This window comes from Podarcis melisellensis (genome assembly GCF_964234715.1).
Source record: "Podarcis melisellensis genome assembly, chromosome: 13".
Classification (NCBI taxonomy): Eukaryota; Metazoa; Chordata; class Lepidosauria; order Squamata; family Lacertidae; genus Podarcis; species Podarcis melisellensis.
This window is the reverse complement of record NC_138545.1, coordinates 20,012,047-20,036,198: the sequence shown is the minus strand read 5'-3', so window position 1 is coordinate 20,036,198 and position 24,152 is coordinate 20,012,047. Positions and strand designations below refer to the sequence as shown.

Sequence of the window (24,152 nt, the reverse complement as noted above, 5' to 3'; positions counted from 1 at the left end):
CAGAACAGGCGTGACTGGTCAGTTAGTTACCGTATTTTTCGCTCTATAACACGCACCCGACCATAACACGCACATAGTTTTTAGAGGAGGAAAATCCGTAGGCATGCCACCCGTAGGCATTCCCTCCATAACACGCACAGACATTTCCCCTTACTTTCTAGGAGGAAAAAAGTGAGTGTTATGGTGCAAAAAATACTGTAAGTATTTCTATTGTTTTATGCTGCAAAGTATTATCCTAAATTGTATGGGGGTCTTTTGCGGGCTGGGTGTTGTGAACTGTCGAGGTTAGAGTGTCATTCTTCAGGATTTGCTATTGCTGAGACATTTGGGCAATTTCAGCTGGGAACATAAGCAAACATTGGAGCTCTGCTGGATCAGACCAAAGGGGCATCTAGTCCGGCACTCTGTTCTCACGGTGGCCAACTGGATGCCTGTGGGAAGCCTTTTACAAAAAGGACCAGAGCACAACAGCAATTTCCCCCCCTTCCGATTGTCAGCAGCTGGCTTTCAGTAGCATCCTGTCTCTGACAGCAGAGGTAGGATGTGGCCACTGGGGCTAGTAGCCACTGCCAAGCCTTAGCCTCCGTCAATTTGTCTAATCATCATTTAAAGCCTTTCGAATTGGTGGCCATAACTACTGTACATCCTGTGGGAAGTGAATTCCATCGTTCTAATTATGTGCTGTGTGAACAAGTACTGTCTCAATAAGAGTGAGCTTGTTGCTGCTGATAAAGGGATGGGGAATCTGTGGCCTCCCAGAAGCTATGGACTCCCAGCTCCCACCTGCCCCAGCCAGCAAGGCCAATGGTCAGGGATGATGGGAGATGGCGACGATGGCAATTTATCACCCACACTTCACCCCAAAGTCCCAGGGTGGGAGTTGTGGCCCAATAACACATTGAGGGCCACAGGTTGCCCATTCCTGTCCTAAGTGGTTTGAGACCAGGATATCTGATGGCATGCCATACAAGATGTACATCAACAGGCTGTGTTCATTATCCAGTTCTTCACTGTGTCCTGTTGTCTTTGGAAGTGAAACACAGGGCATGGCGTCCTCAGTGGAAGCACTCAACTAGAAAGGCCCAGTTGGCTCCCTCGGCTATACTTTTCAAGTGAATTAATTTTTAAAAATTGCTAAACATTTGGTTCGGGTCTCTCCTGTTTTGTTTGTTTGTATCTGTTTTTAAGGTAGTTGTATTCTTTCAATGACTGCAAGCCACCTTGGGAAGTCCTTTTAAAGCAGGGTGTAAATTCTTTTTATAAACCAGCTGTTCCACCTGTAAGGATGTTTCAGTGTGAAGAACTGCTGCTCAGAGTGCCAGCCAAACAGATCTTCCAACAGGATACTTCATTCCATTCCCTCTCCCACGTGGTTTTCCATCTGCTCCATCAGCTAACATTCCCGGCACAGTCCGCACTGCATGGCTTTGGGGCTCCCACGCCCTTAGCCTAGGGGTTTCCCCTTTTAAAGTATTTGCTGTACTTCTGCAAAACTTGCGGTTCCTCCAAGCCTGCTAATACTCCTCCCAGACTTGTGCATAGACAATACCATTTTGACTACCATTATCACTCTCAAGAGAATGGAGTTAGTTCTCAGTACATAGGATCACAGCTGGATCTCTTTAATGAGTTGCGCAAGGGTTTATCTTAATGTATCATCACCACCTGTTCATAATGCTACACCTCTTGACATCACTTCTAGACTTTTTTATTTTGTATTAAACCACTAGCAACCTAACTAAATAATAATAGCATGTGGACATTGCATATATGATACCACTTTGAAGTGCAAATCCATGGGACTGATTTCAAAGTAAAGATGTGTTCAAATAAATTAATACACCACATTTATCTTATATCAGCCCAGTTTCAAACTCAGCCCACAGCTCAAGTGCCATTTTAGCCATAGGTTGGGTAAGTGTGGCTAGGCTTATACCTGCCCCCATTCTCAGTCTGCCCTTTGTAAAATGCTATCCATGTACTTTTTCAGAGGACTGATGTGGAAATAAGCACTTTGCTCTGTTAAAAATTAGGAAGTAGGGAGCTGCCTTATATCAAGCCAGACCATCTGACCCATCTACTTATAGATTTCAGGCAGGGGTCTTTCTCAACCCTACCTGGATATGCCAGGGACTAGTTATGTGGATTACAGCCCACTCCCGTGTAATCTTAGACTCATAGAATTGTAGAGTTAGAAGGGACCATAAGAGTCACCTAGTCAAACCCGCTTGGTACAGGAATCTTTTGCCCAACATGGGACTTGAACCCACAACCCTGAGATTAAATGTCTCGTGCTCTACTGACTTGAGCTATCAGTTGCCTGACAACTAAGGAGACAAGGAGAGTCCTGTAAGCTATTTGTGACATGGCACAACCAACGAGCATTGCAAATAATGGGGGGAAAGACACCGAGAACACCCTTTGGATCCTGGCCACTCTTTTGCAGCTCTTCATAATCCTGTCACTCGCAAGAACCTAGTTGGTACCTAGCTTTGTGGGAAGGCTGCTTTAAGGGGAAGGGTAGGTTAGTTCCTTCTCCATTTATAAAGTAAGACTGCTAAGCTTTCCCACTCCTGTATCCCATCTACGTACATGCTGTACTAGTGGTGTATTTATTTAGGCTATGCTTCCCCCCACCCGCTGGTATTAAAAACCAGAGTACAGCCTATAATATTATTCTCTTATGAGAAGTGTGACTTAATATATTGCATTTTAGGGGTGCAGCCAATATTTGGGGTGGCTCATATTGAGGCCAATACAATATCTTTCCTGCTCCTGTGATTACAGCTGGAGGTGGGGAACAAGCTGGTGATAATATTCAGAAGGCCAATTTTGAGTAAGGGGCTGCTTGTTGTTAACCCCTAAACTGAAAGATCTGCCATCTTTTCTTCTTCTTTGAAATGGAGACATCATTTTCAACTTTTTAAAGGCATTTGCTAGTAGGAAAAACCAAAACGTGACAGTCTTAGCACCCGAAACAGAAACTTGTTTTTTTTTTAAATAAAAAAATGCTGAATAGTGAACACAGCAACAGCAAAGCAGAGTTGTGGGAGATTCAAGCTGTTTGCAATACATTTCGAGTTGTCACAAGCATATTTTTTTAAAGCTCCCCCCACAATTACCCCCGAGAAATTCTTCAGCTGGGACAAGCTTTTCCCATTTCAGCTGGGACAAGCTTTTTCCAACTCTATCAGCAACTTTAAAAAAATGGGTAGAGTTACAGGTCCTTTGCAGCCAGATACACCAAAACCACAGCCCCTTTTGAACGAATGCTCCCCAAATATGTAACCCAGAGTAGGTTTGTAGAATAGCCAGTTCCCGGAAGTAAGAAGGCAATTCTTGATCATCTACTTTCCAATAGGCACTCAAGCCTTCTCGCCTGACTAAGCATCTTTTCCCTAATAACAAGCAGCGGAGAACAGGAAATGGGATTAGTTTTCCCTCAATTAAAAAGGAGATCTCAAGAGCCATCTCAGAACTATGGCTAATGAAGGTAGAACTGCCTGGGTGTGGCTGGGAAGGTAGATTAGCAGATGAATGCTTCTGCAGAACTACGGAGAGGAAGTTACGCAGCAACGGCTTATGAAAGTGTCTTCCTGCTGATCGTGAGGCTTAACAAGCCATGTATCTCGTTTCAGAGAGATCTTCTGTTACTGGAGCCTGTTGCCGGATCAGTGAATGGGAGGATAAACACGGGCGTTTCCACCAAGCCTCTCCAACTGACACAGCTTCCAAGTGCATGAACATCCAACAGCGTCAAGGGTTCTTCTGGGAAGCCAAGTTACCGGTCCATGCTGTTATCATCAGGCTGACCGTGGAAGCAAAGGCGCAGCAGGGCCTCACAGAAATCCAGCTCCTCCTTTAAAAACAAAACGAAATAAAAAATAAAGGAAGGGAAGAGAAGCAAGCTCTGCTCCTTCTTTAACGGGCGTTCAGTTCTTTAAGTGTTTGCCTTGAACCTGGGAGGGCAGTGGAAAGTCTCACCAACCACAAATAAAGTGTGTGGTGGCAATGAAATCGCAACACAGCTGGCTTTCTCCTTGCCAGTGTGGTGTAGTGGTTAGACTGCAGGGGTCAGCAAGGTTTACGTCACCTGGGCCGGTTCACTCCAGTGGAGATCCCTCCATGGGCCGGATTGTGTGTGCGTTTGAGCACGCACGCCCGTGATTTCCTGTGTTGGTGTTCGTGCAGACGCGATTTCCGGTGTTTGTGTCGGCACAGACGTGATTTCTGGTGCCGCAGAAGCGACTCCCTGTGCCGGTTTAGCACAGCGTACGGGGGCTCCCCGAGCGAACAGCTTGGTTTGGGGGTGACTGATGAGCCGGTTAAACGACCCCCATGGGCCACTTGTTGCCCATGGGCCTTAGGTTGCCTACCGCTGGGTTAGAGTGTCGGACAAGGACCTAGAGACCGAGGGGTCCAATGCACACTCAGCCGTGAAGATCACTGAGTGACTTTGGGCTAGTCAATTTTTCTCAGCCTAACCTACACCACAGGGCTGTTGAGAAGATGAAATGGAAGGCAGCAGAACCACCACATCTTGAACTTCTTGGAGAAGAAAGGCAGGAAATAAACACAGCCAACATATAAATAAGTAAATAAATGCCAAGTGCAGGGTGAATTTTTTTACTCCCCGCCCCCCATCTTATTTTATAAGGGAATATTCCAACAGGCGACAACACACAGCCCTACCCCCAGTCTGAAATGGTACGGCTAAATAGGAGCTGGACCATCTTGGCTGCGAGTTCTGGAAGACCTGCTCCTTTGCCTTGCAGGCCACTTTCCACCTGGCCTGGGAAGGCAGGACCTGGACTGACTCCAGCTGCAAAAGTTGAGGCTGCAGAACAAACTCTTGGGTTGGGGTATTGTTTAGGGTTGCTGTTTTTTCCATTGGGGTCCTTTGTTGCTGTTGCTGAATTTTTTTGTATCTTTATTTTTTAGATCTTATCATGATTTAACGTGGCAGTTGTTCAATTTGGTTGTGTGCTTTTTGATGGGTTATATTATTAATGACTATTTTAGAGAATTGGTTCATATCGTAAGCCGCCTTGAGCAAGGCCTTAACTACTGAAAGGGGGCATGCAAATAAAATTATGTATGTTGACCGTTCTGCCTATAATTAACGGGGCTTATTGCGGTTCATGTTTACTTTGGCCACCTCATGAGAAGAGAAGACTCCCTGGAAAAGACCCTGATGTTGGGAAAGATGGAGGGCACAAGGAGAAGGGGACAACAGAGGACGAGATGGTTGGACAGTGTTCTCGAAGCTACAAGCATGAGCCTGACCAAACTGCGGGAGGCAGTGGAAGACAGGAGTGCCTGGCGTGCTCTGGTCCATGGGGTCACGAAGAGTCGGACACGACTAAACGACTAAACAACAACAACAACATTGCGGTTCATGCTTCTGCTGAGCCTTGCTTATGGGCCACCAAAACCACCTTCCTTGGCTTGAGACTACAGCCCACACGGCTTCCTGTGGATAGGAATGTGTTCTCAGTCTCAAAGCTTTCTCACCTCAACATGGAGATTTTTTTTGGAGCTGAACAGGGGAAAGGGGAGGGAAGTGTTAGGATTTTTTGATTTTTTAATTTTAAAAAGAATTTAATGGCACAGTGAGGTTGTTCCCCATCCCCAACACTTACTCCATTATGCCAATTGTTTAATTATCAAGCTCGGCACAGCTTAATTGCTACGTTCAGGGAAAACTGTCGCTGGCTAACAGCATGGGTGGGAACTTGTCTGTTGAGAATAAACACAAGACGACATGAAACAGAAGCAACATGTCCGTCCGACCCCCACCCTCAAATCAAGCTAAAGAAGAGGACTTGGGGGCGGGGGAGATGGCGTTGTGACACAACCGCACTCGGAAATGAATGGCACGGTTCCAGGATCTGTGGCAAGGAAGCCAACTCAAGTTCCGCCCCCCTCCCCACTTCCTTGAGCAGCAGACAGAAAACCTCAGAGACAGCCTAGAGTCTTCCATGTGCAGCCTGTATTCAAATAGAAAGCCACCGTCCGTCCGCGATTCTCAATGGGGGCCAAGTGACGTCACTCTATCCTTGGTATCTCTATGGTAAAAGTTCCATACCGCTTGCATTGGAAAAGAGTGTGTGTTACAGCTTGCTGTACGTTAAAAGAGAATTATATGAAAATGATGTATAGATGGTATTTGACTCCTACAAGACTAGTGAAAATGTGTAAGAACACAACCAACATATGTTGGAAGTGTAAAGTTAAAGAAGGTACATTTCACCATATGTTGTGGACATGTAAAAACAGCCAAGGCCTTCTGGGAAATGAAATAAAAATGTTTGCAGGATTGACATAGCACTTGTAATTTAAAATAACAAGGATAAAAATGAAGTATAATAATTTGGATACATGTAATTAGATGCAGTTAAAAAAGGAAGATGAATTTTGGAAGCCAAGAGAGGGGTGAAGGGAACCCCATAAAGGTACTGACATGGACTATGGGTTTGTGAAAACGTGTGTAAAAAACTGTTTTTTTCTTTTTGAAACTTTGAAAATAAAAATAAAACTTTTAAAAGGAAAAGACTGTGTGTCTGTTCTTCAGTTATGGAACACCTTGCTTTTTGCTACTGTGCAACCACACTTCCTTAAGACCCTCCTTACAGAGGCCTTTTCTGACGTGTAGCTCAAGCACCCATTTCTGTGTGTCACTGTCAGATGTCAAGTGCTTTAATGCTGCTTAATGGATGTGTTGTAAACTGCTTCTTGGGCACTGGACAAGCGGATTAAAATAAGTAAGTAAATTCTTCTGGCTATAGTGCTAGTGCTAATATTAATAAAAACAATGATTTTATTATTTATACCCCACCCACCTGGCTGGGTTATTAAATACGGGGCTGATTTAGTACCAGAAAGCACAGAAATGAACAGCAACGGGACTTTAGCCTGACCTCTAAAGAAATCTGCCTCTCCAGCAATAGGAGGCTGTTTCTTCCTCTCACCACTGGGGGGGGGCTGGGAGCAAGCATGCCTCCTATATATCACAGGGCCAGCCTCAGTTGGCTTACTCTCTCGCAGATGGGTTGGGGCAGCGATGGCTGGATTATGGGGCCCCGAGCAGCGGAGAACCCCAAACTTCCTTCTTAAGCTGTTTCTGCATTGTGCTATTATTAGGTGGGTGAATCTGGGGAAACCCACCCAGATGAGCAGGGTATAAATAATAAATAATTATAAGCTCTCCGTGCTGCAAACCGTCTCCAGAAATGCACTTAAATGGGAATAGCTGCCCTGCAAGCTTCAGAAAGTTGGCCTTTTAAAAAAGGTGCCTAGTGCCCTCTAGTGCCCAGGAAAGTAGAGCGAAGAGAGCAACTCGCTGCCACCTAGGCAAGGAGGTGGTGGAAATACATAGGGCAGGGGTAGACAAACCAAGGCCCAGGGGCCGGATCCGGCCCAATCACCTTCTCAATCCGGCCTGCGGACAGTCCAGGAATCAGTGTGTTTTTACATGAGTAGAATGTGTTCTTTTATTTAAAATGCATCTCTGGGTTATTTGTGGGGCATAGGAATTCGTTCATTCCCCCCCCCCCCAAAAAAAAATGTAGCCCGGCCCCCCACATGGTCTGAGGGACAGTGGACCAGCCCACAGCTGAAAAAGGTTGCTGACCCCTGGCATAGGGTTTCATAATTCCAGACTGTTGCAAAACGCTGGCTTTTCCATTCTCAGCCTTCCTTCCCCACCCACTTTAAAGTAAATGCTCCGGCCTCCATTGCTGCAGAGTCAGGATGAGGGCCTGGATCTGGCTGGCTGGCAAATCCTCACCCCTCACGGGCGACTGCTCACCTGTCGTTGTTATCACGGCAGGTGACAACTTCAACGGGCGCTGGCTCCCACCTATTTGCAGGTGTGGTTTGGATGCCTACAAACTGGTGTTTTTTTATGCAGACCAGGAAGGCAGTTTGCAGAGGGAAAATATCAGTTTGCAGGCACTTTTTGAATTGTGGCCACACCTGTGTATGGATAAAACTCCAAAGTCTGTCAGTGCCGATCAGCGAGGTCCGTTTGCCAAAAAAGAATCAGGAGCACGATTTTAAGCTCCCGTTTCTGCAGCCGTGTCTGTAGCTGACCCACATCTGGTGGTTGTTTGTGGAGGAACAGCCCTGTGGGCCAAATCAGGACTCCTGCCGGGCCTGATCAGAGCCTTTGGGCTGGAGGTTCCTAACCAACATGGGGAGAATAAAGCTTGAAATGGTTATCATGCTCAGCCCTGCCCTTCTTCACTCCATGAAACATATTCAGGAAGCTGGAAAACTGTGACAGCAGAATCATTTATTTTAAACAGAATTCTAGTTTCCCCGTTGGAAAAACTCAGTGGCAGTCCAGACATTCGCACCAAGTTCATGTCACAGCTTGGTGGGAAAGGAACCCATTTATTTCTGCCTACCTGGAACTCCTCCTGATCCTTCAGCAGCTGGCACCGCTCCTTTAAGAGCTCCTCGAGGGCCAAATCCGGCTCTTGACACTCCCGCACTCCCTGAGGAAAATCTGTTACCAGGCTTGAAGGGGGGAAGAATGGGAGATTACAGATGAGCAAGTGAAACCTGTGAATGTTGTGGATTCCTCTTCACATATCCTGCCTGCCAGCCCCTCCATCAGCCACTCCATTTCATCCCCCACACTTTTCCTTTCCAAGTGACACCCAACATCTCATAGCTATTGAGCATGCTCAGTCCTGATTGGACTGTTTTGTTGCTGTTTCTTTGCCCTATTAAGTTTCATTTCTTCAAAGGTTTTCCTCCTCTTTTAATTTCTGCAAATCTCACATGCTTCCCCCAGCATGCTGATGCTTCCCCACTTGTTTCTTAGTAGACCCACTTTTGGCTGTGCCGCTGCCGGCATGCACTTTTTTGAGTCCGCCAACAGAAGGAGTGACAGGGAAAGTCCTGTAGTCTGAAACAGTTCAGCCTAAGCTCACCCTCTACACCCTCAGTGAGAACTAGACTGGAGAACGCTCAGGCTTGTATAACTCACTTCATACCTCTGGCCTATAACAAGAAACAAAGCTCTCCTCCCCAAATAACTCAACGATACCAGTGCCAAGCATGCCAGCAGCCCTCAATACAGTGGTGCCTCGCAAGACGAAATTAATTCGTTCCGCAAGTTTTTTCATTTTGCGAGTTTTTCGTCTTGCGAAGCACGGTTTCCCATAGGAATGCACTGAAAATCAATCAATGCGTTCCTATGGAAACCGCCTTCAGACCAGGTCCGGGGACAGTCTGTCCCCCGACCTCTTCTGAAGGCTGGGGGGGGGGACGACGACAAGGGCTTTTCCCCCCACCGCCAGCCTTCAGAAGGCTGTTCTGAAGGCTGGCGGTGGGAAGAAAAGCCCTTCTCCCCACCTCCCGCCCCGCAAGCTCCGGGGACAGGAGGGCTTTGCTATCGACCGCCAGCATTTTAAAAGCCCCCGGGACAGCGGATTTTAAAATGCTGGCGGGCGGCAGCGAAGCCTCCACTGTCCCGGGGCGATTTTAAAATGCTGGCGGGCGGCAGCGAAACTTTCGCTGCCGTCCCCCAGCATTTTAAAAGCCCCCGGGACAGCGGAGACTTCTCCGCTGTCCCGGGCGATCTTAAAATGCTGGCGGGCGGCAGCGAAGCGTTCGCTGCCAACCCCCAGCATTTTAAAAGTCCCCGGGACAGCGGAGACTTCTCTGCCGTTTCTCCGCTATCCCGACGGCTTTTGAAGGCAGGCGGGGGGAACAAAGACTTTCGCCCTCCGCCGGCCTTCAGAAGAGGTCCTGGACCTCTTCTGAAGGCTGGCGGTGGGCGAAAGTCTTTGCTCCCGACGGCCAGCATTTTAAAAGCGGTCCGGGATAGCGGGAAAGCGATTCCCTGCTATCCCGGACCGCTTTTAAAATGCTGGCGGTGGGGAGCAAAGCCTTTCGCCCCCCCCCCGCCGGCCTTCCTGGACCTCTTCTGAAGGCCGGAGGGGGGGCGAAAGGCTTTGCTCCCCACCGCCAGCATTTAAAAGAGGTCCCCGGAGATTTCCCTATGGGCTTTCTTCTTGCGAAGCAAGCCCATAGGGAAATTCGTCTTGCGGAACGACTCAAAAACGGAAAACTCTTTCGTCTTGCGAGGCGTTCGTCTTGCGGGGCACCACTGTAGATCAGTCAGAGATCCCCCTGGATCCTGGCTCTCATTCTCTGCAGCCCAGTCCCCTCAATACCTGCACAAGGCTCCCAAGACGTGTTCATGGAAAGTGCTGTGTTCAGACCGGATCAGGGCCACCAGCTGCTGGACCATCCCCATGGAACAGAGAGCCTCTGTGGAGAGAATGAGTTGGAAAAGCTGAGGAGAGACACATCCACTTACAGGAACATACTGACGCCATACCACCTAGGTGGGCAGCAGCACAGTCCCTGCCAATGTGGGGCTTCTGAAATGCATCATTGTCAGCCTCCTTCAGCCAATTGGGCTTGATGATGGCCTACTTTGAGGACAGCCCAAGATTGGTGGGAGATGGCCATGTCCACTGCGTGCAGCCACGACGATTTCACAAACCAAAGAACAGCTCTTCAAGGCATCCTTCTAAAGTTCTCCTCACAACATTTCCGAGCACAATTCAAAGTGTTGGTGCTGACCTTTAAAGCCCTAAATAGCCTCGGCCCAGTACACCTGAAGGAGTGTCTCCACTGCCATCGTTCAGCCCAGACACTGAGGTCCAGCTCTGAGGGCCTTCTGGCAGTTCCCTCACTGCAAGAAGTGAGGTTACAGGGAACCAGGCAGAGAGCCTTCTCGGTAGTGGCGCCCACCCTGTGGAACGCCCTCCCATCAGATGTCAAGGAAATAAACAACTATCTGACTTTTAGAAGACATCTGAAGGCAGTCCTGTATTGGGAGGTTTTTAATGCTTGATGTTTTTATTATGTTTTTAGAAATGTTGTAAGCTGCTCAGAGTGGCTAGGGAAACCCAGCCAGATGGGTGGGGTATAAATAATGAATTATTATGATGATTGTATTATATTATTACCTTTCTGCTCTGGGTGGTTTATGAGGAGGTTCTGTAGGAGAAAGGCAGATTTCACCTTCAGCTTCTGCACATTGCTTTGCATGGCCCTCATGAGGACTGAGAAGCCATCAAGACGTAGGAACTGCTGAAGGCCCGCTTCTTGGGCTCTTACCAAACCTGGCAATGCAACAAGGGGCAGAGAGAAGGGGGGGAGAGATTGGGGTCATTAGCAAAATGCAGTTCACAAAAGTCAGTGAGACCCCATTAATATGAATTTCACTCACATGTGGGGAAACCCTCAGCTCATTAAGCTCCCAAGCCTGAAATGGTGAGGAAGCTACCTCCTTGTCCCCCTGACTCCATCTCCCATGAGCCACAGACAGCATGGCCAACAGTGAGGACTGATGGGAATTGTAGTCTGCCACATCTGAAGGGCCAGAGTTTCCCTCCACTGCTTTGGCTCTTTTATCTGGTAACGTAATAAAACGCTGAGCTCGTTGCTAATGTAAGGGCTTTGATATCTCAGAGGGCTGCATCAGACGTGAGATGGTCAAACTGCATTTGTCTTTCCCAAGGGGAAAGCCATCGTATGGGGTGGGAAGGTCCTGTATCTGACCAGATGACCTGTTTGAGGGGAGTGTGCATTTAATCCTCCCACCTCAATGCTTGGTCACGCAAACCACGGTTTACTCGGCTGAATGGAAAATGCAGGCAGCTGTACTGCTGCAGGACTAATTCATTCACCCTTTCCAACAGGTCAGACACCCCCGCACTTACAGGAGATGGCAAACAGCGCCTTGATCCGGACGGCCTCGCTGGGATCGTGGTCCAGCAGCTTCAGCAGCTTCCTCATGCAGCCCAGCGCCAGGGCCTGCTCCTGCACCTTGGGCACGTTCTGGGCACAGGTGCCCACCAGGTGAGCAGCCCGCCAACGCAGCTCCTGCTCCTCGTGCTCCAGGTACCGGTGTGCCAACAGCCGCATGCCCTCCAGTTTGCAGAAGTCTGGAAGGACAGCAAAGGGGTCAACAGAAAGCAGGTAGCCCAACAGAATGGTAGGATATCTTGCAAACCCAGCCAGCACTATGACTTAGCTGTGGCTCACTGGGGTTACAAAGGGTAACTACTTTCCACCATATAAACTTGGAACCGTTGGGTGCGATTTACTCTTTAATTTTATTTCTTTCAACCATTTATATACACTGCTTAACACCATAATCATAAATAGTGGCACCCTCCCTGTGGGACGCCCTCCCATCAGATGACAAGGAGATAAAGAACTATACAACTTTTAGAAGACATCTGAAGGCAGCCCTGTATCAGGAATTTTTCATTTCTTACGTTTTCTTATGCTTTTGTATTTTGCTGGAAGCCACCCTCTTCCCCACTCTCTTGCACTCTCTCTTTCTCCCTTGCGCACACACACGCGCGCACACGCGCGCACACGCGCGCACACACACACACACACACACACACACACACACACACAGGAATGGGGCCTTTTCTATACCTGCAGCATTGTCCAAGTTTTCACACAGCTCTGCCAGAAGGTCCAAGGCACCTTCTCTGTTCTCAAGGTCTGAATGTGCTTCCTCTGAACTCTCCCCTCCACGTTCTGCTCCGGGGGTTGGTGGCTCCAGCAGCCTCAGACATTCCTTCATCTGTTCCACCTCGTCCACTTGCCCCCGGAAGGCCTCGACCATCGCCTCCTGCAGCCACTGTCTCCGCTGCAGAGTGGCATAGGGAACAGAGGTGAATGAAAAGGTAACATATTGGGAATTTCATACATATGTGTCCTTCCTCTTCCTGCCAATAGCTCACTCCCTCCCCCAGAATTTTATCTCCTAGCCCCCATATTAGACACAACCTCTCTCCTAGAACAGTCTTGCTTTTCGGCACCTGCCAATCTAGTTCCTTGCATACACCACTGAGTTAGGGGAAGTTGTGCTTAGAAAATTGGCTTTTGGATCCTCGCCGTTGTCGTCAACTCCTCTTGGAGCTGCCAACTTTAGACAGGAGCCAAACTGTATCTCTAGAGTGACCCTGTGACCCTCCAGACATTGATGGACTCCAATTCCCATCAGCCCCAGCTGGCATAGCCAATGGGCACAGATGTTGGAAGCTGTCATACAGCAATAGCCGAGAGGGCTCCTGGTTCCTCAAACTGGTTTCAACAGCGCTTTGACAGGCAGGCAATGCTGTCTTATCTCCATGCCCCTCCAAACGTCAGCTGCTGATTTGTGAATGCTAAGCGCTGCTGTTAAAGGCACAGGAGAAGGACAGCTTGAGATCTTTTTTTCCTAACCCCAAGCTAATTGCATGGTGCAATGGTTAAGGCCAGGAATGGACAGTGTGTCTATGTATGAATACATGAACACTTTTTGCAAATTAGATAAGATTATATATATTTATATATTTATATATTTGAGATTTGTATGATTTTTATTTCTAGTTTCACAGCATTAGTTGGAGGAGCTTAGTAATGTAATAGCAACGCAGGGAAAATATCTGGATAATACCTCCTAGGCTGCTTCTCATCCAACCTGCTCTGCACCTCGCTAGATAAACTTGGTATTTAATTTCCGCAATCAACATTAGCTTTAAGGCTTCAGGATCGCAGGGCAGCACCTTCCTCAAACTCATTCCCCAGATCTAACAACCATTTGACCTCGCCACCACCCCTCCTATAAAAGCCAAGCCACACACCTCATCAGACATGGGCTCCATCGGGGCAGGTTCAGCGTTCCCTGCAGTGACCGCCATCTGCAGCAAGCCCTGGAGGTTGTGGGGCGGTTCGCGGGGTGGCTGGTTCCCACCGGCACCTCCTTCAGCCATGGTTGGGGAATGCCGTTCCAGTCAGTAGGCAGCTCACAAAGCTTTAAAGAAAAAGGAGAGAGAATGAGAAACGAGCATGACTGAGAAAGCAGGTCAGCCTACCTGCCCAAGTTCATCCTGCCAAGACACTTACCAGGTGTGTCTTGGCTCCAGCTCTACTTTTGTGCAAACACCATTACTATACTGATAAATGGGACCTGCAACAAAGTGTTGCAGCGTGGAGTGCTCCTGTTCAGGGTTCCGGCCAGGGTATGAAATTCAGTCCCTACACACCCAAAAATCAGCCAGCATTTCATGGCACTAAACATGTTCACCCCTCAATGGCCTGCTTTTGAGGTTTCTCCACACTTAGGGTTTCTCCTGCCCCCCAAGATTTGTTTGGGGTTTCTCCAAATCTGTTAATGTCCATTATTATTTAAATTTCTACCCTGTCCTTCCTCCCAGAGGACCATTTTGGCCACCTAAAGGTCCAGACTTGGAGGATGAGTATGCTGTTAGTACATACAGGATTCAGGCTTCCACATTTCCAGACTCGCATTGGGAATTCTGCTGCTACCCTCTGAAAAGGCCCAGGTTTCCATTCAAGCCTGAAAATGTAGAAGAGGCTCGTGGGGCTCTCCTTCCCCAGCTCAAAGACTGAATAAGAAGACTGGGGCTTGCTTGGAAACTGCTCTGCCAAGGAACCTGGAGCAATTTGGCCATGCAGCAATAAAATGTCAAGAACCTAGCCATCCTTTCCTGAAAGTGTGGCTTCACAACGAGGGCAGAGGTAGCCACAACTTTTGGCTTGGTTATCGAGACCACGCCAAAAATCACACAGCTCTGAATTTATTTACAGAATACCTTCAAAGCACAGCCTAAAAGTCAAGACAGAGGGAGAAAGATGGAGGCAAGGGTAAACGCCACACCAAGATACCAAGGGGGGATAACCCCACCTTTCAATTTCCCACTGTTTATAGCGCTCAGGAGTAAGCCACCTTTCTCCCACTGGATGCTATCTCATTTGTATCACCTGGGAGATGGTCTGGGAGAGGCCACAAACAGAATATATCTAGCATCCAGAGTCCCCTCACAGAGGAACAAATCTCAGAAGAATCGAACTTTAGCTGTTGGCTCTGTGAGGTGGATGGGGATCTCCTAACAACTCACAGCATCGTTAACAAAGTACAGCTCTTAGGATTTTTCGGGAGAAAACAAGGCCTCTTTAAAGCAATGTGACACTTCTATAAATGTATTGTGTAGTTGGGGCCTTGGCCTGACCCAACAGGGCTCTTCCTTAAGGTTGGTTACTCTACTCCACCAGCCAGATGCTTCCATAGGAACACAGGAAACTGTATAGTATCAGTGGTCAGTCTACACTGACTGGCAGCAGACCTGCAGGATTTCAGACATGGGTCTTTCTCCCAACCCTGCCAGGAGAGGCCAGGGATTGAACCTTGCAGACCCTTCTTCCCCTTCCAGCAAGCCCACTGGCCAAGTCTCAAAAGCTGCTAGCCCAGTTCCAGAGTTTCCACCCTACCTTCTCCCCACACTTTTTTTTAAAAAAAGTTTTAAATTAAGTTTTACAATTTTATCATCATCACAATCAACATTATCTCAAAAACAGAATATAAATCCCCAACCTCCCCTGACTTCCCTCAACTTCCTTTTCTGGTTCTTTTGAGTGTTTGCTTCCCTTGCTTGTTTTATCCTACCTTAATATTGAAATCTTCAACTTGAATATTACTATATTCTTAACATTTTTGTTTTCATATTTCCTCTTACCCTTTGTTATTTTCCAGTTTTTACATCTTAATTTCTATGTTGCTGGTTGTACTTGTTTACTCAAACCCTACTAGTGAGTCCACTTCTTTCTGTAAACACAGCATACAGGGTTCCCAGTCTTTTTAAGAGTCTCTATTGTCCTTGTCTCACCTTCTCCCCACACGTAACCAAGCTACTTTTCATTTTTCTAAAAAAAAAAATAAATCAGCTGTCTAGGGCGGGTGGGAAAATATCTCCATTTCCCCCCCGCCCGTAAACTTCTCCCCTCCCTTTCGCCTCCCCTCCTCCAAGCCTCACCCACCGCAAAGGGCGGCCCATTCCCTCCTCTAGCCAAAACTGCTCCCTCCCGCCCCCAGCTCGCCCCTTCGCCCCCTGGCGCTGCCCCGCAAGGCGCCCCTTCCCCCGCCACCCCACTCACCCCGCAGGTAGCGGCGGCGGCTCCAGGCTCAGCTTCTGGAAGCGGCCATCTGAGACCACGTGGAGAGGAAAGGGAGGAGAGCAGCGTCCTCTGAACCGGGGAAGCGAGGCGGCCCCTGGTGGCCGAGCGAGGGGATCGCGCGAGGAGGAGATCCCACAACCGGCTTCCAAATGCTCCAAGCGCTTTTCCACCGGTGATGCGAAGCGTCATTCGGTCGGCGGGTTGTTGCTTTTTGCCCCCCCCCTCCGCCGTCTGGGCATTGCCCCCTCCGCATAAAACGACTGCGGGGGATTTGTGCGCCCTAAAAACAAGAAAGGATGGGCAGATAGCTGTCAACTTTCCCCTTTTCTTGCGAGGAATCCTATTCGGAGTAAGGGGATTTCCCCTTAAAAAAGGGAAACGGCTATGGGTGGGCAAAGCGCTTTCTGAGAGCGGGTGCACACGTGCCTGTTCAAAAACGCGGGGGCTAGCCAGGTTTTTTGGGGGGGGTTGCCCCCGGGGTTTTCTGTCACGCCCCCAGCTAACTTGGCCTCCCACCGAAAAGGCAACAGTTCTTTGGACATATTAAGTAATGGGAGGATGAGGACCAATCGTGTGATTTAGAATAATATAGTATCAGCTCAGGAAAGCCAGAAGTTTTGAAGGGAGGGGCAGCTGCCCCCAATCAATAAAGATACATAGCAAACTGAGGTTCTGCCCCCCTAATAAAAGGCCTGCACCCCCCAACAAAAATCCTGAAGGATTGGGCCTTCTGTAATATGGTGCCCTATGGAAGGCCAAACTCTGGCAACCCCGAGTGGATCTTCTCCAGGGCTTTTTTCCCCCTCACTGGAACTCGGTTCTAGCATCTCTCAGGTGGGCCCCATTTCCATCAGAAGAGAACATGGCGGCCATTTGTGGTGAGTTCCAGCATGGATCTTCTCAATTGTGGATCTCGATTTTGCAGCCCCTTGGCTTCACACCCTGTGCGGCAGAACTGCCTGCACCACCCTAAATCTGGCGCTGACTTAGAGCCCTGTTTGTTCAGGTCAAAGGCCCATTTAGTCCAGCATCCAGTTCTCACAGTTGCCAAGCCCACAAGGGAAACATGCGTGCAAAAGTGTGTTCTCCCTATTTGTGATTCCCAGCATCTGGGATTTAGAGGCTTACTATCTCTGATAGTAGAGATGGAATGGTTAGTAAATTTATCCTCTGTGAATTTGCCTAATCCTCCTTTCAAGCCACCCCTAGGCCGCTTACACGCAATACCTTTAAAGCACATTCAAATCACGTTTCCCCGCCTAAAATAATTCTGGGTGCTGTAGTTTTTTTTAAGGGCGGCTGGGAATTGTAATTCTGTGGGTAGTCAACTATAGGGCCCAGAATTCTTTGAGGGAAAGAATACGCTTCAATTCTGCTATACAGTGGCGCCTTGGTTCTCAAACGCCTTGTTACTCAAACGCCAAAAACCTGGAAGTTAGTGTTCTGGTTTCCGAAAGTTTTTTGGAAGCCATACATCCAATGCGGCTGTTGGCTATTGTTTCCAGGGCGCCTGCATCAATCAGAAGCTGCGCCTTGGTTTTCGAACATTTAAGTCAAATAGATTAAGTTTGGCGTTTTTTCTATTTTGCGTTTTTGTTTTTGTGACTGTGTGGAATCCACTTCAACTACTAATTGATTGTGTGACTGCGGAAATGGATAAAAGCTCCCCACCCAAACAATGACTATCATTTAATTTTAATTTGTATCATCTACAATACTGTCTTATTTATTTTATAGTACTGTACATTGATTATTGCTTTCATTTTATGGAACAATGGTCTTGTTAGATAGTAAAATTCATGTTAAATTGCTGTTTTAGGGGCTGTTTTTAAAAGTCTGGAACGGATTAATCTGTTTTGCATTACTTTCTATGGGAAAGCATGCCTTCGTTTTGGAATGCTTTTGTTTTAGAATGGACTTCCGGAACGGATTAAGTTTGAGAACCAAGCTACCACTGTAAAGGCAATTCTGCTATGAACTGTACACAGTTGGCCTCACTACATCTTGTAGGAGTGAGTTTCATAGTTTTAACTGCATTGTGTGGGAAAGTAGTACTTTACCCTGACTCTTCCAATAGGCCGTGTGTATGACTTAGCTTCTTCAAAATACTGTAAGACAGCGTTGCTCCTGCTCATCCTGCCTCAGATGGCACCTCTGATCCTGTAGTAAAGGATGTGGTGTGAATTGCTTTCCTTTGGTTTCTCAGGGCAGACATACATTACTCTGTAACAGCAAAGCCTTCTGTAGACACTAGCTGGGTTTTCAGGTTATTTTACCTGAAACTGAGGTAAGTTACCCATAGGTACATTAAGTTCGTAAACCAAGGTACCACTGTACACTATTTTAAACATAACCATAACAACCAGTGAAGCTTACAGTAGTAAAAAGCACCCCATCCCATGAAAGCCATAAAGCATTGCAGTGGCCATTTAAACCAATCCTGATTCTAAGAAAATGATGATGATATTGTCTGGGAGTAGGATACAGTGGTACCTCTGGTTAAGAACTTAATTCGTTCCGAAGGTCTGTTCTTAACCTGAAACTGTACTTAACCTGAGGTACCACTTTAGCTAATGGGGCCTCCCGCTGCTGCTGCGCCGCCGGCATGCGATTTCTGTTCTCATCCTGAGGTAAAGTTCTTAACCTGAGCTACTACCGGTACTTTAGGTTAGCAGAGTCTGTAACCCGAGGTATCTGTAACCCGAGGTACCACTGTAAAGTCTTACCTGGAGCTATAAACATAGTAAGATGGGCGCCTAGTGGGCCTCACCAGGGAGAGCATTTTCAAAAATGGAGGGGTCATGTCCTGACCACAAAGGCTCTTCTCGCTACCCTCCAAACCTCTCTTGGAGGAGCATTTGGAAGAGGGCCTCATCCAGAAGCCCAGCATACTGCGGCCTCATTGGGGGCCACATACCCTGTCAGAGCCCACCAGGGCTGATGCCTTGCTTGCGTCCTCACCATCGTCCTCAGGCACGACTCAAGACCCTCAGTGGTGTGGATGCTGTTGGTCCTGGCAGTGCGGCAGCCATTGTTCTCATAGTGAGCTCGCAATGGCGGCTACCCTATTTCATTTTGCACGATGTTATAGGAAATAAGATTTCGCAGTCACCAGGCCCCAGTCAGAACTAAGCAGGCATTTAGCTTCCAGTCTACTGTGGCGCTTACTGCCTAGAGAGAGAGAGGGTGGGAGAGGTCTTTATGCGCCGCTTGTGGGCTTCTCATAGATCCCACCAGGAGGACAGAATTCTGGACTAGACGGGCCTTGAGACGGATCCAGCACAGCTCATTTCTTGTTCTTAGGGAGACCATGTGTCCTACTTTTCAGGGTGCAGTTCTGTATTTGAAGGGCAGTCAGCGGGGAGTGCTCTGCTTGAAGGGCCACGCAATCCAATATCTGGTTTGAAGAGGAAGAAGGATAAGAACAGAGAGAAGCAGCCTTGAAGTTGACCATCACTCCTGAGAAGTCTGAGCTGGAACACAAGTCACGGGGTCAGTCTTCCCCATTATGGTGAGTTGTATTTCTATTTAATTATGTGTGTGTGTGTGTATTCTAAATTTGCATCTATGCATATAAGTCAACATGTACATTTTTTGTACAAATATTTATCCTAGTTGGTCCTTTTCTCTTGGTGATGATAGATTCCCTCCTTCATGTGCATAAAGTGGCCATCTTGTTGCTGCTGCCGCCGGGTGAGCTGTAGAGCTGTTGTAGTGCCATTGCTACAAATGGGGAGGCAGGCATTAGTCGGGGTCGGAGAATGAGGGATAACCAAAGACAGCCTGCACAGGGCCCTCCAAAATCTGCAGCTGGGCCTGCTCACCTACTCTGAGAATCTCATGCTTGAATAGTAATAACTATAATTACAATTATTTAGAAAGGTATATGAACTGCTTAACCAAGAAGCTTCCTTCCGTATATTTCTTTATTTAACTTTTTTGAAAACACAAATTAATGATAAAACATAACGAAACAGATGCAGAGAGGGTGAGTATTAACATAAGAGGCTTAAGACAGCTCAATAATTATACTTACCGATAATCTTTACACTTCCTTTCTCCTTTAGAATTTCTTCACAGGGCTTTTCTTTGCAAGGTTTTGAGATAGAGAGAGAATCAAAGAGCTTTCTAAGAGGTGTGTGTAATAAAACTGTAGGTAAAACATAAGGAAATCCACAAAATTATTTAAAAATAACCAATATTCACAAATAAAATGATTATCATTAACCACAGAAAACAAATATCACCATGTGCCCCCAGCTGTGAAATGGAACCAGTGTTTCCTAAGTTGTGCTTTCTGACTGCAGGGTTGTGTTTAGGTTGACTTGTGGGACCCTGACATAACATGTGGATAGCATAGCTTAGGGGCAGCAGACTTAAAACAACACACGTGTTGCTGATCTGTGATCGTAGTGATCTGCAGCTGTAATAATCAAGACTGACTGACTGACAACGTGTTGGAAGGGAGCTTTTGTCTGAGGGTCCTGCCTCCCCACCCCTGCCCACATTCACCAGCCATCATTGGGCACTGCCTTACTTCTTGGGTCCCAAAATATTCCAACAGCCGGCGGCAACAACAACCCTGTTTTTGGGTTTTGTAGAAAACATGTGTGGGGAATGCCCACGTCTGCACGCAAGGGAGAGGATGGGGTTCCTTCTTCCTACATCGCCCAATAAAATAAACTGGCCTAGATTTCTGACTTGGATTTAATCAAACAAACTGAACAACTAAGGAAAGAAGCAGAGAGAGAGACAGACAGAGAGAGAGAGAGCTCGCGCAGGGATTATTTCTGCCTTGCAGACAACTTGAAAGTTCATCATATCTTCTTTCGAAATGTCAGCCGCTGCCTTCCTGTCCTGCTGGCGATATCTTTCCGTCCCTCACCTACTTTTGTTCCTAAGCTTGAAACGGCAGCATTGCAATGGTCAGGTGAGATGCAGAAGTGATGGGAGTGTATCGCCGCCCCCCGCCCCCCGCGCTTTCCCCTCCATCCCGATCCTCCTTGCACTCATTTTTGCCCTGCCTCTTGGTCTGGAGACCTTCAGGGTGACTCCTGTTATGGGCAATAAAAAGAGAACAAAGGAGGCAGAATATCTCATTAAAAGAAATAACACTGCAAACTGGATCACAGCACAGCAGCAACAGCAGCAACAAAGGAATGAAAGTGTCAGTGGCGCAGAAATACAAAGTCAAGGTTGCAGGCCACCCCAGTCTCTGAGCACTGCGAGATTCCAGAGGTTCCCAAGGTCTGTGTTTCCTTTTGGAAATGAGGCACAGCAGACTGTGGTGTCTTCATGATGCATGGTTTATTTACGCATATATACAACCTGAGCCTGCGATGGAGGGGTTCACAGCATTTAGCACCCCGAGACGGTCTTGCTTCTCCCATAGCCATAGCCTTGGATTCTAGCAGAAATCAGGCATGGCTCCCTCTCTCTCTCTCTCTCTCTCTCTCTGCCTTTCCAGCTAGCAGCTTTTCCATCTAGGTCACATCACAGTAAACTCTGCCCTAAAATTTCAGATTTGTCCCTCTAACTGTTGTAAGAGCTGCAGGAGGGGCCACATCCATTTGTCATCTGGCACAGAGCCCCTTTCCTTTGTTCTCTTAATGGCCCATCACCCAGACAGTTACCTCACCAGGAAGCTAGCCTGGCTTGATTAGCTTTTAACACTTGCTAGGATTATAAGTGTCTGACACCCACAAACGCATAACATCAGTTTATGCCTGCTGAAAAGGCATAAATCATTTCTCCCCCTTTTGTTTCCTCCCTTTATTTAAATGGAACTTTTGAGGGTCTTTATTTTGCTCTTTACCCTGACGCTGCTTTAAATTGCTATTTGGTGCTGCATGTTTTAGTGCAATCCTATGCACATTTACTTGGGAGTAAGACTCAGTAAAATATGCACAGAATACCCATGTTATTTGGGGATGGGTTTTTTAAAGATGGTGTCCCTATCCCCACCATACCTTATATTGCTTTGTATCATTTTGTTTTAATGTACCACTGTGTACTTTTTTTTATTCAAAAATGCAGTAGAACAAAAGTCACACACAGCGACTTACAGTAATAAATAAATAGCACACATTTAAACCAGCATATCTAAATCTAAAACTAATTCATATTTTTAAAGGACAGGACTAAAACATCCCACCCACTGAAGGAGGGCACAGTTAAATAATAATAATAATAATAATAATAATAATAATAATAATAATAATAATAATAATAATATTTATTGTCATTGCCCCCTCTCAGGGACAACGAAATTACTTGGCTGCTCCATCCACCCAATTAAAACCCAAAGGCTTGGTAGAAAAGAAATATTTTTCCTGGTGCGGTAGAAAAGAAATATTTTTCCTGGTGCTTAATGATATATATAAAGTAATTCTAAATCATCAGTTCTCCAAAGGTAGATCCTGATGAAGCCAAAATGGCAGCATCCCCACGCACAAGAAGAAGGGACCAGCAGGTCTGGGGAAACCCCAAGGTCTGCAGAAGTCCAAAATGGATCAGTGATCTGATTTGTAAGTGTCCTGTGTTCCTACATTCACCCCTCCCTGTGTCTGCTTGTAATTAAATGCACGCAGGTATGGTTTATCAGGATTCCTTGAGGGTCACTTCCGGTCTGACCCTTGACCAAATGCATATCCTTGCCCTGTTTATCCTCACCTCCTCCTCTGCTGTGCCAAACTATTGATTGTAAGCTCCTCAAGGCAGAGACCTGTGACCCAGAGCCAGCGGAATAAATGTTGCTTCTTGGTGGGGGGGGCGGCGGCAGCAATTACCCCACTCAAGTGACTATACAATAAATTTAATGACTAACTATTTGCAGCCTTTTTGCAACATCTAAAATTAGCTGCTGGAGGAAGGTAGCCTCAGTCTCCCTAGTAGGGACCTATTGTCTTGTTTCTTGAACTCTGATAATGCCTCTTGCATGATTGGACACAGAGAAAAAGAGGATTGTGTGTAGAAACTAGCTTACCTCACAAAGGAAAAATTCACATCCATTGCCCTGCCAGTTTTTGCCCCTGGCCCCAACCACCACTGCCATGTGGCCCCTGGAAAGTTGCCAAGAAGGGAATGTGGCCCTCAGACTGCAAAAGGCTCCCCACCCTTACTGCAAAGGGCCATTCATACTAATATATAAACAAGCAAACAGTGCGATGCTGTGCACTGTTCACTCCGAAGTAAGCTTTTCAGTGGAGAAGCTTACGTATCTTTGCAGAAGCTTAGGAAAAGCTTGGCCTATCGCCCAACATCCAAAAAGCCAACTGCACCAACAAGTACAAAATAACCCCTCTTCAGCGCTACAAATCCAACTCAGTGGTGTAACGTTGGAAAATGTCAGTAACCTCTCCTACTTGGGCAGTTATCTTTCCACAAGGGCCAACATTGATGCCAAAATCCAGTATCGCCTGAGCTCTGCGAGTGCGGCTTTCTCCCAATTGAAGTGCAGAGTGTTTGAGGATCGGGACATTAGCAGGGAAACCAAAATGCTTGTTTACAAAGCTATTGTACTACCAACCTTACTGTATGCTTGTGAAACATGGACCACTTATAAGATTCCATCAATGGTGTCTTGGAAAAAATTTACACATCACTTGAAAAGACAGGCAAACTAACACCAGTGTACTGGAAGAAGCAAAGATCACCAGTGTTGAAACAATGATTCTTCAACATCAACTTTGTTGGACTGGTCATGTTGTGGGGATGCCTGATTATCATCTTCCAAAGCAACTACTGTATTCCAAACTTAAAAATGGAAAGCATAATGCTGGTGGTCAACAAAAGATGTTTAAAGACTGTCTCAAGGCAAATTTAAAAAAATGTAGTACAAACACCAGCAGTTGGGAAACACTTTCCTGTGAGTACTCCAATTGGAGAACAGCCTTTACCCAAAGTGTCATGGGCTTTGAAGACACTCAAACTCAGGACGCAAGGGAGAAAAGTGCTAAGAGGAAGGCACGCTTGGCAAATCCACACCATGATCAACTCCTGCCCAGAAACCAATGTCCCCACTGTGGAAGGACGTGTGGATCCAGAATTGGCCTTCACAGTCACTTACAGACTCATTGTTAAAACCGTGTTTATGGAAGACAATCTTACTTGGATACTAGTGATCGCCACAGAAGAATAAACAA

At 47.0% G+C, this 24,152-nt stretch overlaps 2 protein-coding genes and 1 long non-coding RNA gene across 8 annotated transcripts in view; 2 read left to right on the top strand and 1 right to left on the bottom strand.

The window, feature by feature from the left end:
- Positions 1-1,099: 1,099 nt before the first annotated feature.
- Positions 1,100-3,907, top strand: LOC309355333. Its single transcript, XR_014162485.1, has 2 exons — positions 1,100-2,520; positions 3,639-3,907. It is a non-coding gene; the product is annotated as an uncharacterized lncRNA (long non-coding RNA).
- Positions 3,172-16,101, bottom strand: HSPBP1 (HSPA (Hsp70) binding protein 1). Of its 3 annotated transcripts, none has more exons than XM_081886056.1 (8): positions 15,979-16,101; positions 13,677-13,846; positions 12,481-12,697; positions 11,751-11,975; positions 10,995-11,150; positions 10,191-10,287; positions 8,412-8,523; positions 3,172-3,859 (listed from the first exon to the last, which is right to left on the bottom strand). In XM_081886056.1, the coding sequence occupies exons 2-8, from the start codon at positions 13,803-13,805 to the stop codon at positions 3,782-3,784; spliced, it is 1,014 nt and encodes a 337-aa protein (XP_081742182.1). In that variant the 5' UTR covers positions 13,806-13,846; positions 15,979-16,101; the 3' UTR covers positions 3,172-3,781. The 3 variants fall into 3 exon arrangements, with proteins under 3 accessions (XP_081742182.1, XP_081742183.1, XP_081742184.1); XM_081886057.1 differs by having other exon boundaries at positions 15,988-16,062; XM_081886058.1 differs by lacking the exon at positions 15,979-16,101 and adding an exon at positions 15,570-15,701.
- A 367-nt stretch (positions 16,102-16,468) lies between these two features.
- BRSK1 (BR serine/threonine kinase 1) overlaps positions 16,469-24,152 on the top strand; it is a 54,516-nt gene continuing 46,832 nt past the window's right edge. The window contains exons 1-3 of one of the 4 annotated variants that reach the window (XM_081885921.1): positions 16,469-16,886; positions 19,337-19,519; positions 22,411-22,535. The gene's annotated coding sequence lies outside the window, so the exon portion shown is untranslated. Of the gene's footprint in view, positions 16,887-19,336; positions 19,520-22,410; positions 22,536-24,152 lie in introns of those variants that run through there. The other 3 variants (XM_081885924.1, XM_081885925.1, XM_081885926.1) reach the window with 3 other exon arrangements.

Bases quoted from the DNA above. Each gene is read 5' to 3' on its own strand.
- HSPBP1 (XM_081886056.1), bottom strand. From the start codon at position 13,805: ATGGCTGAAGGAGGTGCCGGTGGGAACCAGCCACCCCGCGAACCGCCC. The intron at 11,976-12,480 runs GTATAGAAAAGG...CTGTCCTTCCAG, and splicing joins AAACTTGGACAATGCTGCAG to ACTTCTGCAAACTGGAGGGC. The intron at 11,151-11,750 runs GTAAGTGCGGGG...TTGCATTGCCAG, and splicing joins GGCGCTGTTTGCCATCTCCT to GTTTGGTAAGAGCCCAAGAA.